Below are 18,027 nucleotides of genomic sequence, written 5' to 3'. Positions count from 1 at the left end.
TCTTATTATTACACATAATTCATAAAACAGCAATGTTATTATCAACTATAAACATAACTACTGTAACATATATGTACAAAAATTACCGAAATAAATTAAGCCAGTTAATTTAAAGTTCGTAAAATACATATATGTTATAAGAAAACAGCATGAAACTAACTATAAAGTTTTAAATAAAAAAGCTCAGTTTAGTTTAAACGACCAGTATAAAATAATGAAATAAAAATATTATTATGTAGTTCTATAAAAAAAACACTCTTTATATCAACTAATTTATCTTCAGTTTCAATTAAACACAAATTTATTATTTCCTTTATTAACTTTACAATGCTACAATATCTCGAATTGTAAATATTTTTCATACACACCATAGTAAATATTTGGAGCAAGAAGGAGATTCTTGTAAATTAGTTCAAACAGAACCAAAAATCATATAGGCAGAACCGGCTCTATTAAATTATTGCTGATATATGAAAAGGAACTTTAATAAAATAATTAGAACAATTAACCCTAAAAAGCTCTTGAGTATAATTTGATTTTAGAACTCTCAAAAAATTACATAAAACTATTAACATGTATATTTTCCATTTAATTACTTTCCTAAGCTTTGGAAACCGATTCAAATAATTATGATTCCAAAACGTTAAAAAACGGACGATATTGTATTAAAGCTTCTTGAGGAACTTGTATATGAAGAAACATTAGAGAGTAATAAATAGTTTAGTTCTATTCTGCTTTAAAATTTCCTTAAAAATATTTTATACTGCACAAATCTTTTTGGCTAACTAAAAAGATAGATTTTTACAAACTCCCAGAAAAGTACTTAAAACTAATAACATTTATATCTTCCTAGTTATAATTACTTTCTTAGCCTTCGGAAACTAATTAAAACCACTAATTATAATGGTAAAGTGAAATCATAGACATAAAGATCAAAACAGAAATAAAACACAAACAAAAATTATGTTGCATCTCCAGAATTCTTGACAAAATGTACATTAAGGGTCTCACCAACTTTATTCTATATATATATATATATATATATATATATATATATATATATATATATATATATATATATATATATATATATATATATATATATATATATATATATATATATTCTATATATATTCAAGATATATTAGTTAATTAAATTTACTGTTTTAATTTGTATCAATGTTTTGTGACGCCAGGGAGACATTAGTGTACTTCAAATATAATTAAATAAAACAGGTCTTCTGTTACAGTTACTTAGTTTTTTTAAATTCGCTATATATTGAAATCGCCTTCTGAAAGAAAAACATCATCAGTAAACGCTAAAACCAATCAAATTGTTATACGGATAATCTAAATACAATTACTAACAAATTAGAACTTGCTCTTCTTTTACTGACACAGTTTTTTGATGTTACCCTATATTTTAATCACTTTCTGAATATTAATTACTTAATAATCTATTAAAAAAACTGGTGTTACCTGGACCATTCACCATATCTTTAAAACGCCTTAAAAATTCATTAACAAAGACATTTTGCAAAATAAGCTTAATTCTATCATAAAACAACTAGCATTAATTAATAGAACCAAATTAAATAAGTGATATGTGATATAAAATATGTAATATATCAAAAAAAAAACGACAGCAAATATAACACTAAAAATTTGAACCAAAAAAACATTAATCAAACTAAACCCACTCCGTTGCCCTCATTTTTACACCATCTTGTGATATGGTCTGCAATAAACCATTTGTTATCAATGATTCATAAAAATTAAAAATCAATCTAAGCAGCTGCAACATTTATTAAATAATATTTATGATAAACATTTCTACACTAATATATATGTGCAAAATCTATTAAAATAAATAAAACCTATATGTTAAAGTAAATCATATGCTTCTTAAATCGATTACGTAAGTTCAATTTTGCTCGAGGATTTCCTTAGGGATATCATAGACTCCACAAACCTTATTAGCTGGTAGTGCTACGTCTGGAACATATATCATTAAATATACTAAACTTATACAAAGTTGTCCAAAAAATTTACCTATTTGTTTTGGATATGCCAAATTTAAGTTATTCATTATATCAACAAATTCATCTTCCGTTTTTGTCAGCCGTGGATTCAGCCTTTTCTCTTCTTCCACCGAAGTGCATGTTCTACCCTTATAGTCATGGGCTGGATAAAGGAGCGTGGAATCCGGTAATGCGAATATTTTTTCGTGGACGCTATGATAAAGAGTACGAGAGTCGCCCTCTTGAAAATCAGTACGACCACATCCACGTATTAGAAGAGCATCGCCAGTAAAAGCCAAACCCTATAAATTTATTATTTGAAATATTTAATTATGATTAAAAATTTTATAAATCCGATCAGGTACATATAACAAATGATGCTAATGAAGTCTAAACTAAATTATTTTTATGCACTATATCCAAGAATGTTAATTTAGTTATATTATTTCTTTAAAATAAGAAAAGAGAATAGATCAAAGGAACCTCTCGCATTCGCCATAACGTAAACACATAGTTGACAAAAAAATATGACAATTTAAGTTTCATTATTAAAAAATGATATCAATCAATTAACCTTTGTTTATTCCACTCATACAATCGTAAATATATGATTTCTCATACGCGCGCAATAATAAATACTTCAAGTGTTGTGCTAAAACAATTTATCAGAAAAAACGTCACGAGTTTACGACAAGCCCTGTCTTATTATCAATTAATTTCTATATCTTAAAGTAAATATTTTTTATGCCTCATTTGATTCAATTGTGCCTTAGTTGACAAATTTTCCATTTTTATCAATCCATATTTTCTAATTTTCGAATACTTTAATACATACTTTGTACATATAAATTATAATTACTTATGAAATGGGCGCATTCACCAAATAACCAAAATAATCAATACAAAATGTACAATTACAACAAAAGAAATAATAAAGAAAATTGAGAATGTCACCTGATTTTTTAAATAATAGGTAAAGCAGCCGTTGGTGTGACCTGGTGTACTGAAAGTATCCAATGTATAGGCCCCAAACAAAATGGTATCACCCTCGTTGATATGAATATCTGCATCAGCCCCGCTTGATTCCGAAATAATCGTTTTACACCCGGACAAGGCCCTTAAATATCCACTGCCGGTTATATGATCGGCATGCATATGAGTATTTACTGAAATCAAAACACCAGTGTTTGTTTCCTTGTTGTTCTCGTTGCTGTAAACAAACCTGCATATTTTAAGGTGAGTCCCAGATCATTAACCAGTTCGAAATCTCTCTGCACTTGTTCGAGAACCGGGTCTATTAACACGCATTCTTTTGTTACTTCACAGCCTAACAGATATGTGTACGTACAGCTTTTTTCGTCGAAAAGCTAAACAAACCGTGTTATTGATAAAATAGGTAGATATGATAATCAAAGTCTTACTTGGCGAAAGATCATTTTTTGTTCGGGTTGGTTTGTCGCGATCGGTACTAAAAAGCCGTGAATTGAGGACATAACGCTCTCAAGCCGATCACCTGACGCTTTCGTATACTCTATTATACTGGCGAGAACGACTACCTCCTTCCTGCAATTATATACTATAATATTGTAATTTAGTAAATAAATTATGAAAGATGGCGACACCGCATAGACTATATACTTTTTTTTTGATCATATTGATTGGATCCCTTGTTAATAGGGTCAAATGTTCTATTATATACGTGGGTTCTCGGAAGAATCCTCAATGTTTCGACATAATCAGATATCCCCTCTTCAGGTCTCCGTAACTCCGAACTTTGACAAGTATAGATATAATAAAATGATTATTTTCAAACTTCTATAATCTGATTTTTGTGCAGGTTCTTGCTGATACCATTCTCTTCACTTTTCTTGATTTTATGACATATCTCGTCGTTTTGATTGACTACTTGATTTTTATTCTAAAATTTTTGTTATTTAATTTATTCTTGTTATCGATGTCTACAATACACACTGAATCTATGCTGTTTGAGTAACATACTGAATGGATTATTTCCTTTACGAGTTTAAGCTTCATTGACAAGACCATGGACAAGTTAACTGTTATTCAGGATAACGACGAAGCCTGGGCACTACAGCCTACAACACCGCTAAAATTGTAAACTTTTATAGTTAACCATCCAACTTATACTGCTTTTGCATCGGGATATATAAACAACTAAACAAAAAAAAGAAGTAATAATGTAATAAAATCTTATAAAGAGTCAATAAAATGTATTTTTTTATAAATAATCAATAATGATCATAATTAGGTATTAATATCAGACAATAAAAAAAAATGCATTATCATATTTAACAAATTTTATTCTCCTAGAGAATCCAGTTAAATTCTCACTAAATATGGATATTTTATTTTCTACTTTACACTTATTTTCGAAACAGTATTGAAACATTCAATTGTTTATTTGGCTCTTGCAACTTTTGTTTTTAAAACTCCTTAGTTTTTAGCTTCCTGGTATAACATTTTTGTAGCCGCACGGTCGAAAGTTTTGGGTGAAAAACCACTCTTAGCTGACATTATTCATCTTTCCTTTATGTAGTGAATTACGATATACATTCAAAATTGTTGTGTACATTCTCAGCTTTATCATGAATAATTATATGCTTTGTGATTTTTGAAAGTGTTCCTTATTGCTTATTATTACTTTCTCCTAAATTTTTGGGGCAATATGATGTCATTTAGAAAAAAATCAACAGAACTACGTGCCGTAAACACACGTATTTTAAATGAATAAAAGGCTAATGTCATCTGAAGTTACATAATCATCTACTTAAAATGACAAAATACATTGTTTGGGTTTTAAAAATATATAAGAATCACATACACAAATAACATCCTGTAAAAATATTTCGTGGTTTCTTATGTAAATGCTATTAATAAAGTCAACTTCCTTGAACTGGTGACTTAAATATTTTGTTTACTTTTTCAAATTTAAATTTTTTAGAATTATATATATATATATATATATATATATATATATATATATATATATATATATATATATATATATATATATATATAAATAATTATTATTCAACAAAATAATTAATTAAATTATATTGTATATAATTATTTAATAAAGTAATACATTAGTCACAATGACCTATATATGTTTATTTTTCCAACATATTTATCAAATTGCTACTTGGAACATATATATAGTAACTGAATATATATTTTACAAGGAAACAAGATTAGGTAATTAAATCTCAAGTGGATAATAAGTATTTATGGTATATAATATCAATAAAAACATATCTAAAAATATCATTTATAAACATATAGTAATCCTGCGCAAAGCACAAAAAATAGATAAGCTAAGCCTTCTTTGCATCCTCTGGTATATCATACACGCCGCAAACTTTATTAGCTGGAAGGGCCCGATCTAAAACATTTCAGATGTTATAGATCATAAACAAGAGAAAATAAAAAAAAACTAACCAATTTGATGAGGATATTCTAAATTTAAGTTGTTCATAATGTCTACGAACTCATCTTCGCTTTTGGTTAGTCTGGGGTTATATTTTTTCTCTTCATCTACGCTGGTACAAGAGAAACCATTATAGTCGTGTGCCGGATAGAGAAGAGTCGAGGTAGGTAGTGATAGGATTTTATCATGAACGCTTCTGTAAAGAACTCTGGCATCACCTTCCTGGAAATCTGTCCTTCCGCATCCGCGAACCAAGAGAGCGTCTCCAGTAAAAGCTAAATTCTAAAAATCGTATTTAAATACATAGTACTGCCATTAATGGAAAAAAATATTATTTATCCAAAACATAATTTACATATTAACTGGCGCATCCACCAAAGTAATATAAATATTCACATACTTTAGATTTAGTACTTAAAATCTCTTAATAAACTGTAATTGACTTTTGATATTTTCTACTTAAATATGAATCAACGCAACTATAAACAAGGCAAACTATTTTTAGTATAAAACAAGATGTTTACTTTAAAATTACTTTACCTTAGCTGGAAAATAATATGTAACGCAACCATTTGTATGCCCAGGAGTTGAAAAAACGGTTAATTTATGTTCTCCGAAAGTAATAGTGTCATTTTCATCAACGTGTATATCAGCATCAGCCCCACTCATTTTGGATATAATTGTTTTACATCCAGATAATACTCTCAAATATCCTGTTCCGGTTACATGGTCAGCATGCATATGAGTATTAACTATAATATTCAAAAATTAAAATTAATTAAAAATTTCTCCTTTAAACCCATTAATTTACTAACCGGCATATTTCAATTTAAGTCCTAAATCTTGCACAACCTTAAAATCTCGCTTTACTTGTTCTACCACCGGATCAATCAAAACGCACTCTTTTGTTTTTGCACATCCTAACAGGTAGGTGTACGTGCTGCTAGGGTGATCAAACAACTACAGCGCAAACAAAATAATATTAATATAATTCAATTAACTATGAGCAAAATAAAAACTAACCTGTCTAAATATTAAATTCCTCGAATGGGAGGTACTAAAATTGCGCGATATTATCCTGAAACTGCTAAATTTGTTCATCGTTATCCTGATCCTTATCCCCTAGCAGACTGTCGAGTTTTTCATTTGTTCGAAGGTATCAGGATTTGTTTTCTAATATTTATTTTCTGACGTAGTTGAATACAAAATGTCACACTCACCAGATGGCGCAAGAAACTTATAAACATTAAAAACAATAAGTTGTATCTATTTTTTTCTATGATACTACCTAACTTTAAACAATAATCGAAATAAGAGTATGTTGACAAAGTATTGATAATGTATGAGCAAAATATGATTGTTGACATGTCATGAACATCTAGTTTTTTTTTTAATGTTAAAATATTGATTTCATTTATCAACAACTACATAAATTTATAATTAATTTCTTTATAAATATATGAAAAAACGTATACAACCTAGTAATATTTTGTTAGCTTTCAAATATAATTTTCAACTCTTTTTAGGATTAAATCATGTGATTATTAATACAAAAATTAAATGTTATATTAATTCAATATGTTAATATAATTGATATATGGAAACAGGCTAAAATTATAACATATTTCTTGTAAGATATGTTGTTCATAACGTTTTGTAATACTTTTACATGATATAAACCATCATTTCCATTTAATGCTTTAAAATACATAATAACATTCTTGGAATTTCTTGAAATATTTTTGGGACGAAAATAAATACAGCGCCATCCTATAGTAGGCAATTGAAATACTTAAAGCGACATCTTTAGAGTATCTTACTGGGAGTAGGAATCTGCAGTCAGATTTCTAATATTGTCAAGTGGTGGCGCACTGATATTAATTTTTACATCAATATTGAAAGGATATTATATTTATTTATACTTTTTTGTAAGTATTTACATCACCTATATCAGTTATACGGCAATATACCAATTTCTCAATAAATTATTTACTTAAAATATAACTTACAAAGAAATGTTATGTGGAAATATTTTTTTTCCTTTATCAGGATGAACAATTTTATATACAATTAACGAAATGCGTAAGAATAAAACATTGAAATATTCATTTGAAATGCCAAAAACTTTTGGCACTTTTATTGACAGTATATGTCAATTGTTGACATTTGTCATCAAACGAAATCAAAAGACAAATATCCTATTAAATTTCAAGTGAAAACATGGAATTCCCAAATAGAATGTAAATATTATTGTTTATTTTATATCATATTGCATTGTCATAGTGTCTGAAATAATGAAGTTAGTACAAAACAACTTGAAGGTAAGTGTATTAGCTTATATATTTAATCAATATAATGCAATTCGAAAGAGTTGGTAAACTGTGCCTTTTTTCTTAAGCACATTTAAGTAAAATAAAATAGATTATCATTTGGTCACATATAATGTATGTACAGGTATTTTCTTTTGAATAATATAACAATACTATTTTCTATTATTTTTGTTTATTTGCAATATTTTTGTGATGTATCTGATCTTAAGATAATATATTATGTATTGTACTTTTTCTGGTTAATTTAGCTATCGTTAATTGCGTTGGGATGTAAAAATAAATAGTGTGTAACGCTGAATGTGATTGTTATTATATTGTATAGTGTATATTTTTTGATGGAGCTAGATGGTGCCTTAGATAAATTTACTGGTGAACTAATATTTAGTTTGTAACCATTACTAACAAAAAACGTTAGTAGCCGTGTATATTTATTCTATTGCCTCGGTATGTGGAGATAAAGATGTGATATCGAAAATGTTAATGTGTATGCTAACAATTTGGAGAAAATGTAATATTTGGGGGACGTTATGTTATTGCATCGTTAGCGCATTTGCCAACACGACCTAAAACTCGGTGTTTTTGTCCCACTTACTAAAAATTACCCTGGAACTTCCCGAAATAGTCTCGCACGTCGTTTCAATTTTTCGTTTTCGCACAGTTGAAGCGGTCGCTCGGTCACCAGACATCGATTACCTTGACTTTCAACTGGTCCGGTCAATTTTGACCCTTTTAAGGAACACGGAATTCGAGTGGGTAGCGTTAAAATATCGCGAACCGGTCATCCTTGAACGCCCGATCCGGAACGCAGTATCATTTCTTTGTTTGTTTGTTTTATCGGGCGATTTTTGGCGAAAACTCGTCAATCCAACTTTTCCACATCGACGCAGAACACAAAAGCTCGGAACTGACAATATCGGGTTCGTACCGGATCAGCTGATTGGTAACAGCTGATCACGAAAACAAAACACCGTCGCGCAAAAATGGTTCCCCACGTCGCGGCAGTCGGTGAGTAGACGTGAGCGTCGACGTGTCGGTCGTATCTTGGATGGCAGATAAACAGGCGATTTTTCGCGAGAAAATTGACGTTCTTTTGTTCGACAGTAAACTGGGACCTGACAGAGACGGTAACGCGTCGATGGGTTTTGATGACATCTCCATCATTGTTCGCGTAAATAGTTGATGCGACCTTATTGACGTTTGTTCTTTGTTGTGCAGGTAAGTAGTGTTCGGGTATCTCCGTTAGCGCTCGGCGTGTGTTATGTAAACAAAGGTCTCCGGTGGTTTCTTTTGCGACGTTGTCGACGTCGACTTGTTTTGTTTAATTTTCCCGTTGCATTATTAACATTATCAACGTTTTTGTCCCACTTTCCTTTAATTACTTTTGTTTTTCATATAATTATGTGTCCGTCCAGCGAACAGCCCCGGTTGTTATTAAAACGCGTTCGTTTGTTTCAGCGTTTCCGTTCGTCGCAGCTGCAGCGAGCGCAGTATTGCAGTTACACAAAGCTTTCGCACTTTCATTTCGCTAATTGCCGTGGTCGTTTAGATGTGACGTAAGGCATTATTTTACGGATCGATAAGAATATTCCACGTTTCGTTTTCGTTCGGTCATTATGAGCAGCTCGCACCAGGAACTGGCTGTTTCCAATAGACTAGATGACTATTTATACGTTTTACATATTTACTTTACACGGAAAAAGATTTAATTCTACAAAAAAATGGATCTGAAAGAAAAACTGATGTTTGAAATAGAGTAACATTAATTGCGCGCTAAAGGGCTATAATTTTGCGCGTGACAGCACAGGTCCTTTTTATACATTATTTTAATAATTTTGCATTATAGTTAGACATTCTAATGTGTATCAATGGTGTGGGAATATCTAATGTAATAATGCATCTGTAAAAACTCCAAACTTATTGTATATTTTCGTTCCAAGACGTGAAAAAATGTGATTAAATCTTACAAGGCGCGAACCAGCCAGTATAGTTTATGTAAGGTCATTCTAATGTAAGTATTTACTATTTTAAGTACCTTAAATTATGCCTAGAGTATAATTAACACAAGATCGAGGTAAATAACACTGTTGATAAAGTTTGAGGTTAGGCCTCATTTGTTTTATTATTTGTATATGAGACCTTAATAATTTTGTTCTTTTTTCAGTTATCAAATAATATGGAAAATTATATTTAATATAATGTTATGAGTTGATTCCTATAACTCTGCATGAAGTCAGTATACATTTGTTTTTATAGCCTCGTATGTGTGCATTATAGTCAGCAGAAGTTTCAAAATTTCGAACAGTACTTCATACAGACAATGTATAAACCCAAATGTTATCCCTAAAGTTAAGTAAAGTAATACAAACTAAGCAGAGGTGTAGTTTAAGAATTTATACGAAAACTTAACAGGTTAAAGCATGTCTAAACACAAATTTTATAAACTGCTTGATACTTGCAGTTACTTCATCAATATGCATATAAGTTTGTAAGACTGTTATTAAAATAAACTTCAAAATTACAATTTGTGCATTTTATTTACTCAAATATTACAAGGTAATTTAATACAGTACCAGGTACACCTTGTTTTAAAGAACTGCTAAAACTTTAAGGTCAAATATCCATCATCAAATGTATGTGATTTAAACTTTTTTTTTGTTGCCTAATTAATATCATCTAGATAAAGCGAATATTTGGGAGCCTTATAAATATATTTGCATCTGTATTTTACATCAAATTATCATCATGGAAATTTTCAGTAGGTTTGGCATCGACAATTTTGTTTTAGCAAATAAATAACATTTGAATTCAATAATATTATTCTAACAGTCCCGACTGGCCATTGTGCTATTACTGCGGACTCTTTAAAGTTATTACCAGTTCTTATTAATTTTCTTTACTTTAGTTTCATACTAATAGTATTTTTACTTAATGTTCTTCAATATTTTACCACATTTCATAGTTGGTGAGTCTGTAATATTCACTCACTATTTATATTCATATTTACTCACTTCAGTTGTGTAAAAATTTCATTATTCTTTTTAAGTCTCCTTTTACCAACTATGGGTTTATCTGGACTGGGCCTAAGGTTTAACGTGGGCTCCGAACCACGGTCCTCACCATTAAGCCTACCGACTGGCGAGTGACCAACTTTAGAAATCATCCCAGAAGACATCCGGTCTTACCCAGCCTGGTTACTGGCGTGACTGGGATCATTTTCCTTGTCGGATTTTACACTCTTGCCTAGAACATTCACAAATTTTAAACAACCCGCGGCTATCGCAACAGTAGGAGGACCGTCCCATCGCCTTTACCACTGCGTCACCAAAGCCCGGCTTTCTTAAAATTATTGTTTCAGTTACAGTCATCATCGACGAATCAATCCTGTTCAAATTTGGGTTATTTTTCATGATAAATCCCAGTTCAATGTTTCCGTTTATCGTTTCCTTTCATTTGTAGTAGAAAACAATGTTTCGTAGCGATTCTGTTTGGTATTTGATTTAACATGGCGAATTCTGTGTTTTTATTTCTATTAAAATCATACTTTTCACGTAAATCCACTTTTAATTTTAAAATAAATGTATTTTTAATAATCCCTCTGTAGTATATTACCGTAAATATTGATTTATATATTTTTGTGATTCTTTATTACAATCATTTAGCCTCTCGTGCGACACACTGTCTGCTGACGACGACCAGGATAGACTGGACGAATACCTTAAAACAGCGATGTGTTATTTCGTCGATTCAATGTTAAAATTAATAGAACTGAACTTAGTTATGCACCAATAATGTTCATTGAAAAGTAGTAAGAACAAAGCGATAGTTATTCGTATCCGTAAAAATATTGTTTGCCGGTAGTCTCGATGTAACAGCAACCTTGAGGAATCATCGATGTTACTGACAGAAAAAAAGTACCTTAACCATATCGGGACAGTAGACTGATAGAAAAAAAGTTATGACTGTTTGTTGAGTTATTGTTTTTTTTTAAATAATTCTTCTTACGAACAGCATATAATCCAACGAACATGATTTTTATTAAAAGAAACGCTTAATAAATATACATATATTCATAAGAAATTAAACAAATATTCTAACAGCCATAATTATTTTTTATTTTTTGTTTTTCTTCTTTATATATATTTTAAAGTCCTCTTTTTATCAGTGAAGGTTTATCTGGACTGGACTTGCTGAGAGTGACAAACTTAGAAACCATTCCAGAAGACATCCGGTCTTACCCCGCTTGGTTACTGGCGTGACTGGGATGGTTATTCCTTGTCGGATGTTTTACTGTTGCCTATAAAGACATCAGAACCCGCGAGTATCGGAACAGTAGTAGGAGCGTCCTGTCGCCTTAACCACTGCGCCTCCAAGTTTTTTTACCTTTTCAGTTACAATAATCTGAAATTTTCTGCCTGATTTTCTGATAATTCTTTTCCTTTGGTCGAATATAAAACTTGGTTAGAATCCTGTATAGCTTAAGCGTCCGTCACTACGTTTTCTGACCCTAAGGGCATCGACTCCATCGTCCTCACTATCCATATATTCCTCCTTAATATCAGCCGGAGTACAAGCCACGTTGGGATTCAACACTTTCAATAAGTTACAAAAAGCCACTATCAAGTTTCAATAAGCACCCAAGAACGCACTAATTACATTTAAGCGAACATCGTCATCTTCAACATTGGTACGAAAGAGATTGTTCCAACATTTGAGTAGATTCTTGATTAAGATCATTCCGGGCAATATGCGAATTCAAAACAGCTTGTTATGTTTTCAGACAAGACTCTAATTCTGGAAAATCACAGTATGCGCACAAGGATTTGAATTTGCAGCTGTAATTCACAACCTAATGATCCGACAGCTGTTAAATTTATACACGCATCTTTTGAGTATTAGGGCTAACTAAAAAACATATGTATTTAATTCTAGTAGCGCCATCTATGTGTCAGGCCGGGGACTTTTCAATTGACCTGTTACAAGAACAAATAATCTATACACAAAAACATTCTTAATCTCTCAAAAAGAGCTTTTACCAATACCGTGTTTGTTGGGTTCTACCTCTCGATTGCCTGTAAACTTTCCCGAATACTTGTTTTCAGTTTTCTTTGAAGTTACGGATGAAATTAGAAACTTTCGTTAGTATGGTTTGTTAAGTTTTAATATGTTCTCGCTCACAATATGACTCATTTTCGCTCCTTAGTTGCTGTTCTGAAGAATAACTAGGCGCGTTATCTAACGGTAACAGTACTTTTATTGGAATGTTCTGTTCTATGTTATATGTTCAAAATGTTCTATATGACGGAATAAAATAGTTTCACCAGAAGAGTTTCAAAAATGCATAAATCAAAACGCCACATGTACCACATTAATTATTGTCAATAAATAGGTACGGTTGGAAAAAGACGAAAATAAAATCGAAATTACTTTCTGTCCGACCAGGTTGGCAACGTCGCGCATATTTATCCCAAACCTGTACCATTTTCTAAAAAAAAAAAACAATGAACACCGGCAAATTCACACACCGGCTTTGGCTCATTCGGTAATTTATGGTAAATGAAAGAGCGAACCCATTTACGGATTTCGACCTTACATTGTAATTCTGCGACTGTCTGGAGCGTAAAAATCAATCTTTTTTATGAATGTTACCGTTCGATTTTATTAAATCTAAAGAACAGTTTATAGTATTTTACCTGAAAATTAATTCTACATTAGATATAATATATCAGGGCATCAGGAGGAATTAATTCTTATCAGTAGCATTTATTGGTCGTACTTTTAAGGTTATGACACTTAATGATGCCTGCGCCATCAAATTTGACATGTATCGATCACGAGTGATCATATCCACTATTATTAGTGTTTTATCTACGTTTTATGACTACTTAATATCTACTCTGATTAAAATCAGAACAAAGAAAAATGATAAATGATTTTTTATTCATTAGAATTTACGTTATTTGAGAAATGATTCGATATTAATTGGCTTTTAATAATTCCTGACATTACGACAATATTAAAATAATCAAATATTTATGTATAATGTTATTGCTGAACTATTGTGACGGAAAAATGAAAGTAGTTCAGTGTAAAAGTCATTCAGTTTGCTTTTTAAGCACTAACCATATCATATGAAAATTAACCATAACACATGCAGAAGTCGCGGGTTCGATTTCCGACGGGGGCAACAATTTTTTGTTATTCTAGTTTGATTAGAACATTTGTCAAATCATCTAGACTAGGTAGCTGACTCCGGGGCCTGAAGCGTTCCTTATTTTCAATCATTGTTTCTTTATTCCGATTTTTCGACATACTTTACCTGGCCTATCCATTGTAATAAAAGGTCAACTGAAAAGTCCCCGGCCTAACACATAAATGGCGCTAGTAGAATTAAATCCATATGTTTTTAGTTAGCCATAACCCCCAAAAGATGCGTGTATAGATTTGACAGCTGTCGGATCATTAGTTTGTGAATTATAGCATTTTGAGGGAAGCAACTTTTGTTATTGTGAAAAAAATGTATAAAAAGGAATTTCGCGTGTTGATAAAATATTACTTTTTAAAAGGAAAAAATACAATTGAAGCAAAAACGTGGCAAAAAAAACATGAATTGGGCTTCGAATTACTTCCTCATCCACCGTATTCTCCAGATCTAGTCCCCAACGACTATTTCCTGTTCTCAGATGTCAAAAGAAAGCTCGCTGGGAATAAACTTTTGTCGAATGAACTGAGGCCTATTTTGAAACAAAGGACAAAAATGGTATCGAAAAGTTGGAGGGTATTTATAATCAGTGTATCACCCTTGAAGGGAATTATGTTGAATAAAAAAAGCTAGTTTTGCCAAAAAATTTGTTTTACTATGGTAGGCCCGGGACTTTTCAATTGACCTGTTACTTAATATAACTGTGTAATTTATTGAGTAAATATCTAACACTAAATAGAAAAAAATAAAATATTTTTAACAAAAAAAACTGAACCGATTTCAACAAATAAAGAAGGAACTCACTAAAAAGTGAAACATAATCAAACTTAGATTTTTAACACAAAAAAAAAACGTTTTAAAATAAAATATGCACATAATAATCATTGCAATAACTAATTAAAAGTAAACAAAAAACTTATTTAACCTATCTACTACACGTATTTTATATTCTACTATATACACACAATTTAGCTTAATACCTACCTGCCTACCTACCCTAACGTTCATTTGACCCGTGTCAAAATGTTGTGACAATCCGGCGTTTAGTTTAATAGTTACAGTGATTTTAATGAAGCAAAACATTTGTCAAACAGTGTTGCTGATATTTTCTACATTTCGATAGGATGTTTCACTCTTATAATCAGAAACGAAGCAGAATAAAGGGAGGTCAGAAGGTCATCATGGTCAAACTTCAGTTACCAAACTTCGTGGTTAAGTTTAAATGTTGATCGTATAGACTTTTTTTTATATATCTGACATCACTTTTTTCTTTGCAAACCTAGTCCGGAAAATATGTGTAGCCATTACAATTCCGTACTTATTCTACAGGGTTATTATCTATTGACTTAGATACGGTGAACAATTTCACCGTCTAAATATCTTTTTGGTCAGAAAACTGATTTCAAAATGCTTTACCATCACAGTTTATTTGGTTTTGGTTTGGTATATTATCACAGGCAATAAAAACTGAGTTAAATGGATAGTTTTCGTATACCTAACATATTCGCCAGACTCGGTGCCTTCTTATTATTACATTCCCTAATGGATGCAGTATTAACTTGGTTAATACACGCCTTTGAAATCTGAAGATGTGTAAAAATATGCAGATTGAACATTGTTCTATAGTGAGCCGAACTATAGACGAAATGAAAAAATGGTTAGAATCACTTCCCCCCCTAATAAATCGAAAAAGGCTATTTTTATATACGTTAAAGGAGTAATTATTCTTAACCTTCTTGTATTCCTTACATTTTAGATGTTTCCTGAAATTGATTAGTTACATAACGATGATTTATAAATAATAGAGTGTTTTTCGTAATATTTGGCAACGTTGCGATTAATTATTCCAGGCACAATACGGTTTAAAATAAAACCTGTCGGATACACCCTGCGAATTTATCCACTTTTTCTCATTCGGTGGTATATGATAAACGAAATGGCGCACGTTTTCGAGGTCATGACCTTACATTGTTCCTATCTGACCGTCTAGAACCTTTCGAGAAAAGTCAATCGCTCCTATGCCATTCGTTTGTTTTAATCTTTTTTTAATCGTCTAACAATGTTCCTTCAGATGTGTTTTACATTTATATTCCGTGTATGTTACACTATATAATATATAGTCTATTTACAATGGAGGAACTGTTTTTTTCAAAATAAGTTTCATCTATGGAATATTACTTTATTGTATTGTTTTATATATATATATATATATATATATATATATATATATATATATATATATATAAATGTGATCAATGTCTCAAGTTAGGATAGATGCCATAGGGCACCACGTCTGTTGGAACAGTTTGGAATTGCTCATGATATTTTTTATAAAGCTACAAAGTTCAGTAGATACTTGGAGTGTTTCTTTACTACAAATATAGGAACTAGTGAAAAAATTAAGCATTTTCACGATATTTAGCAATATTCAATCAAAGATTAGTATTGCTCTTATACAATACCTGAAAAAACTGATGAACTTCTGGTTCAATTGACTATCAAACAAGTTTGAACTATTTGCATGAGTTTCTCATGTGCTGTTAGTAAAAACATATGAATTGCCAAATTATTCTCAACACCAACAACAGGTTTCCTTGCTACTTTCGCAATATATAGAAGTTTTGATGTATTTACCATATCATACAGAAATAGCACCCTCCGATCATTAGTTACAGAACTCCCTCAAGGGGATTATAATACTTTCAAAAGAAATCTGACAAAAATACTTATAGAATCAGTTTTTGAACCAGAAATCACACAAGTTCTTTACCAATGACCCTGAACATGGTTCCACCCGAAAACATAACATGAATATCTATAGCAATAGAACACCATTAAAATAAAATAATTTTCAAGCTAAAAAAACGGCTTAATTTCACCGAACTAAATAAAACGCCACGAACTTTTTCACACACTCAGTATTTCTTAAATCCATCTAAAATAAACCAATCATCGATTAAGAACATTAATAAATCGTAATAAATGTATAGTTTTTTAGAGTATTTTAGATTTATTTCTCATATATTCCAAGCCTAACCCTTTAAAAGTGGACTTTAAGACGATTTTTTAAAATTGAACTTATTTTCCAAGATATAGCTGTTTAAGTAACGCGAAATCTAAACATTCGCTATCCATTCTTCTATCATATCAAAGTAAAAAAAGTCAAACTATATTTTCCGCCAAATTATGGCAGTTAAAAAAACGATAATTTTTTACCATCTTTTGGACTTTTTTTTAAATAGTAAAAATCGAAAAATCAAGAAGGATTTTACCGGCTTGGTTGGTACAGTGGAGAAGGCAACAGGATGGTCCTCCTACCGTTGCGATAGTCGCGGGTTCGAATCCTGCTGGGGCATGGTCGTAAATTTATGATTGTTTAACAATTGTGATTGTTCTTAGGCAAAAGTGCAAAATCCAATAAGCAAAATGATCCCAGTATATATATATATATATATATATATATATATATATATATATATATATATATATATATATATATATATATATTGTAGTAAAGAAACACTCCAAGTATCTACTGAACTTTGTAGCTTTATAAAAAATATCATGAGCAATTCCAAACTGTTCCAACAGACGTGGTACCCTATGGCATCTATCCTAACTTGAGACATTGATCACATTTAAACATTTGTAATATGTGGCTTAGCTTTATCAGGTTGAAAAATAATTTTGTCGCGTATTTGCTTTTATAGTATAGTTTTTCTTTCAATGCATCAACTGAACTACATCGTCTGCGATCTTTCGTGATCATTTTGTTCGGATAGTCGAATAACAGTCGTATGTTTTATTATCTTCGACGCATTTTCGTTGTAAGTCTCCGATATCACTAAAGAGATCGTGTTATTTACGGGATATATTTACCTGAGTGACAAAATTAATATATTTTATGTAAAATAAGACTCATATATATGAAAACACGTTATGATCAAAAACATAAAATAAAAATAAGAGAATCCTTTTAAATATTAAAACAGTTTATTTATTTTGATTTTCTGTGTATGTAATACAAAG

The 18,027-nt window shown here is 30.8% G+C and overlaps 3 protein-coding genes across 7 annotated transcripts in view; 1 reads left to right on the top strand and 2 right to left on the bottom strand.

Annotated features, from left to right (window-relative positions):
- Positions 1 to 1,788: 1,788 nt before the first annotated feature.
- Positions 1,789 to 3,602, bottom strand: LOC143204898 (persulfide dioxygenase ETHE1, mitochondrial). Its single transcript, XM_076417836.1, has 5 exons — positions 3,443 to 3,602; positions 3,244 to 3,388; positions 2,976 to 3,187; positions 2,053 to 2,323; positions 1,789 to 1,995 (listed from the first exon to the last, which is right to left on the bottom strand). Exons 1-5 carry the CDS (start codon positions 3,512 to 3,514, stop codon positions 1,925 to 1,927), a joined length of 771 nt encoding a protein of 256 aa, XP_076273951.1. The 5' UTR covers positions 3,515 to 3,602; the 3' UTR covers positions 1,789 to 1,924.
- Positions 3,603 to 5,253: 1,651 nt separating this feature from the next.
- On the bottom strand, positions 5,254 to 7,609 carry LOC143204897 (persulfide dioxygenase ETHE1, mitochondrial). Its single transcript, XM_076417835.1, has 5 exons — positions 6,493 to 7,609; positions 6,285 to 6,429; positions 6,010 to 6,221; positions 5,481 to 5,751; positions 5,254 to 5,424 (listed from the first exon to the last, which is right to left on the bottom strand). Exons 1-5 carry the CDS (start codon positions 6,568 to 6,570, stop codon positions 5,357 to 5,359), a joined length of 774 nt encoding a protein of 257 aa, XP_076273950.1. The 5' UTR covers positions 6,571 to 7,609; the 3' UTR covers positions 5,254 to 5,356.
- A 28-nt stretch (positions 7,610 to 7,637) lies between these two features.
- mlt (tubulin folding cofactor E like protein mlt) overlaps positions 7,638 to 18,027 on the top strand; it is a 31,584-nt gene continuing 21,194 nt past the window's right edge. The window contains exons 1-2 of one of the 5 annotated variants that reach the window (XM_076417828.1): positions 7,654 to 7,790; positions 9,255 to 9,352. The gene's annotated coding sequence lies outside the window, so the exon portion shown is untranslated. Of the gene's footprint in view, positions 7,791 to 8,872; positions 9,015 to 9,254; positions 9,353 to 9,679; positions 9,808 to 18,027 lie in introns of those variants that run through there. The other 4 variants (XM_076417826.1, XM_076417825.1, XM_076417824.1 and 1 more) reach the window with 4 other exon arrangements.

Source organism: Rhynchophorus ferrugineus, unplaced genomic scaffold, assembly GCF_030347505.1.
Source record: "Rhynchophorus ferrugineus isolate W39M unplaced genomic scaffold, kcgeb_rfMv2 rfM11, whole genome shotgun sequence".
Lineage (NCBI taxonomy): Eukaryota > Metazoa > Arthropoda > Insecta > Coleoptera > Curculionidae > Rhynchophorus > Rhynchophorus ferrugineus.
Note: the sequence above shows the minus strand (reverse complement) of the source record. Positions and strands in the feature narration are given on the sequence as shown.

What these genes read in the sequence shown, in the direction of transcription:
- LOC143204898 (XM_076417836.1), bottom strand. Translation starts at nt 3,514, where the DNA reads ATGTCCTCAATTCACGGCTTTTTAGTACCGATCGCGACAAACCAACCC. An exon ending in AAAAAATGATCTTTCGCCAA is followed by an intron (nt 3,389 to 3,442) that starts GTAAGACTTTGA and finishes CGGTTTGTTTAG; the next exon opens with CTTTTCGACGAAAAAAGCTG. An exon ending in GGCATATCCAAAACAAATAG is followed by an intron (nt 1,996 to 2,052) that starts GTAAATTTTTTG and finishes TATATGTTCCAG; the next exon opens with ACGTAGCACTACCAGCTAAT.
- LOC143204897 (XM_076417835.1), bottom strand. Translation starts at nt 6,570, where the DNA reads ATGAACAAATTTAGCAGTTTCAGGATAATATCGCGCAATTTTAGTACC. An exon ending in ACTTAAATTGAAATATGCCG is followed by an intron (nt 6,222 to 6,284) that starts GTTAGTAAATTA and finishes TGAATATTATAG; the next exon opens with TTAATACTCATATGCATGCT. An exon ending in CATATTATTTTCCAGCTAAG is followed by an intron (nt 5,752 to 6,009) that starts GTAAAGTAATTT and finishes TACGATTTTTAG; the next exon opens with AATTTAGCTTTTACTGGAGA.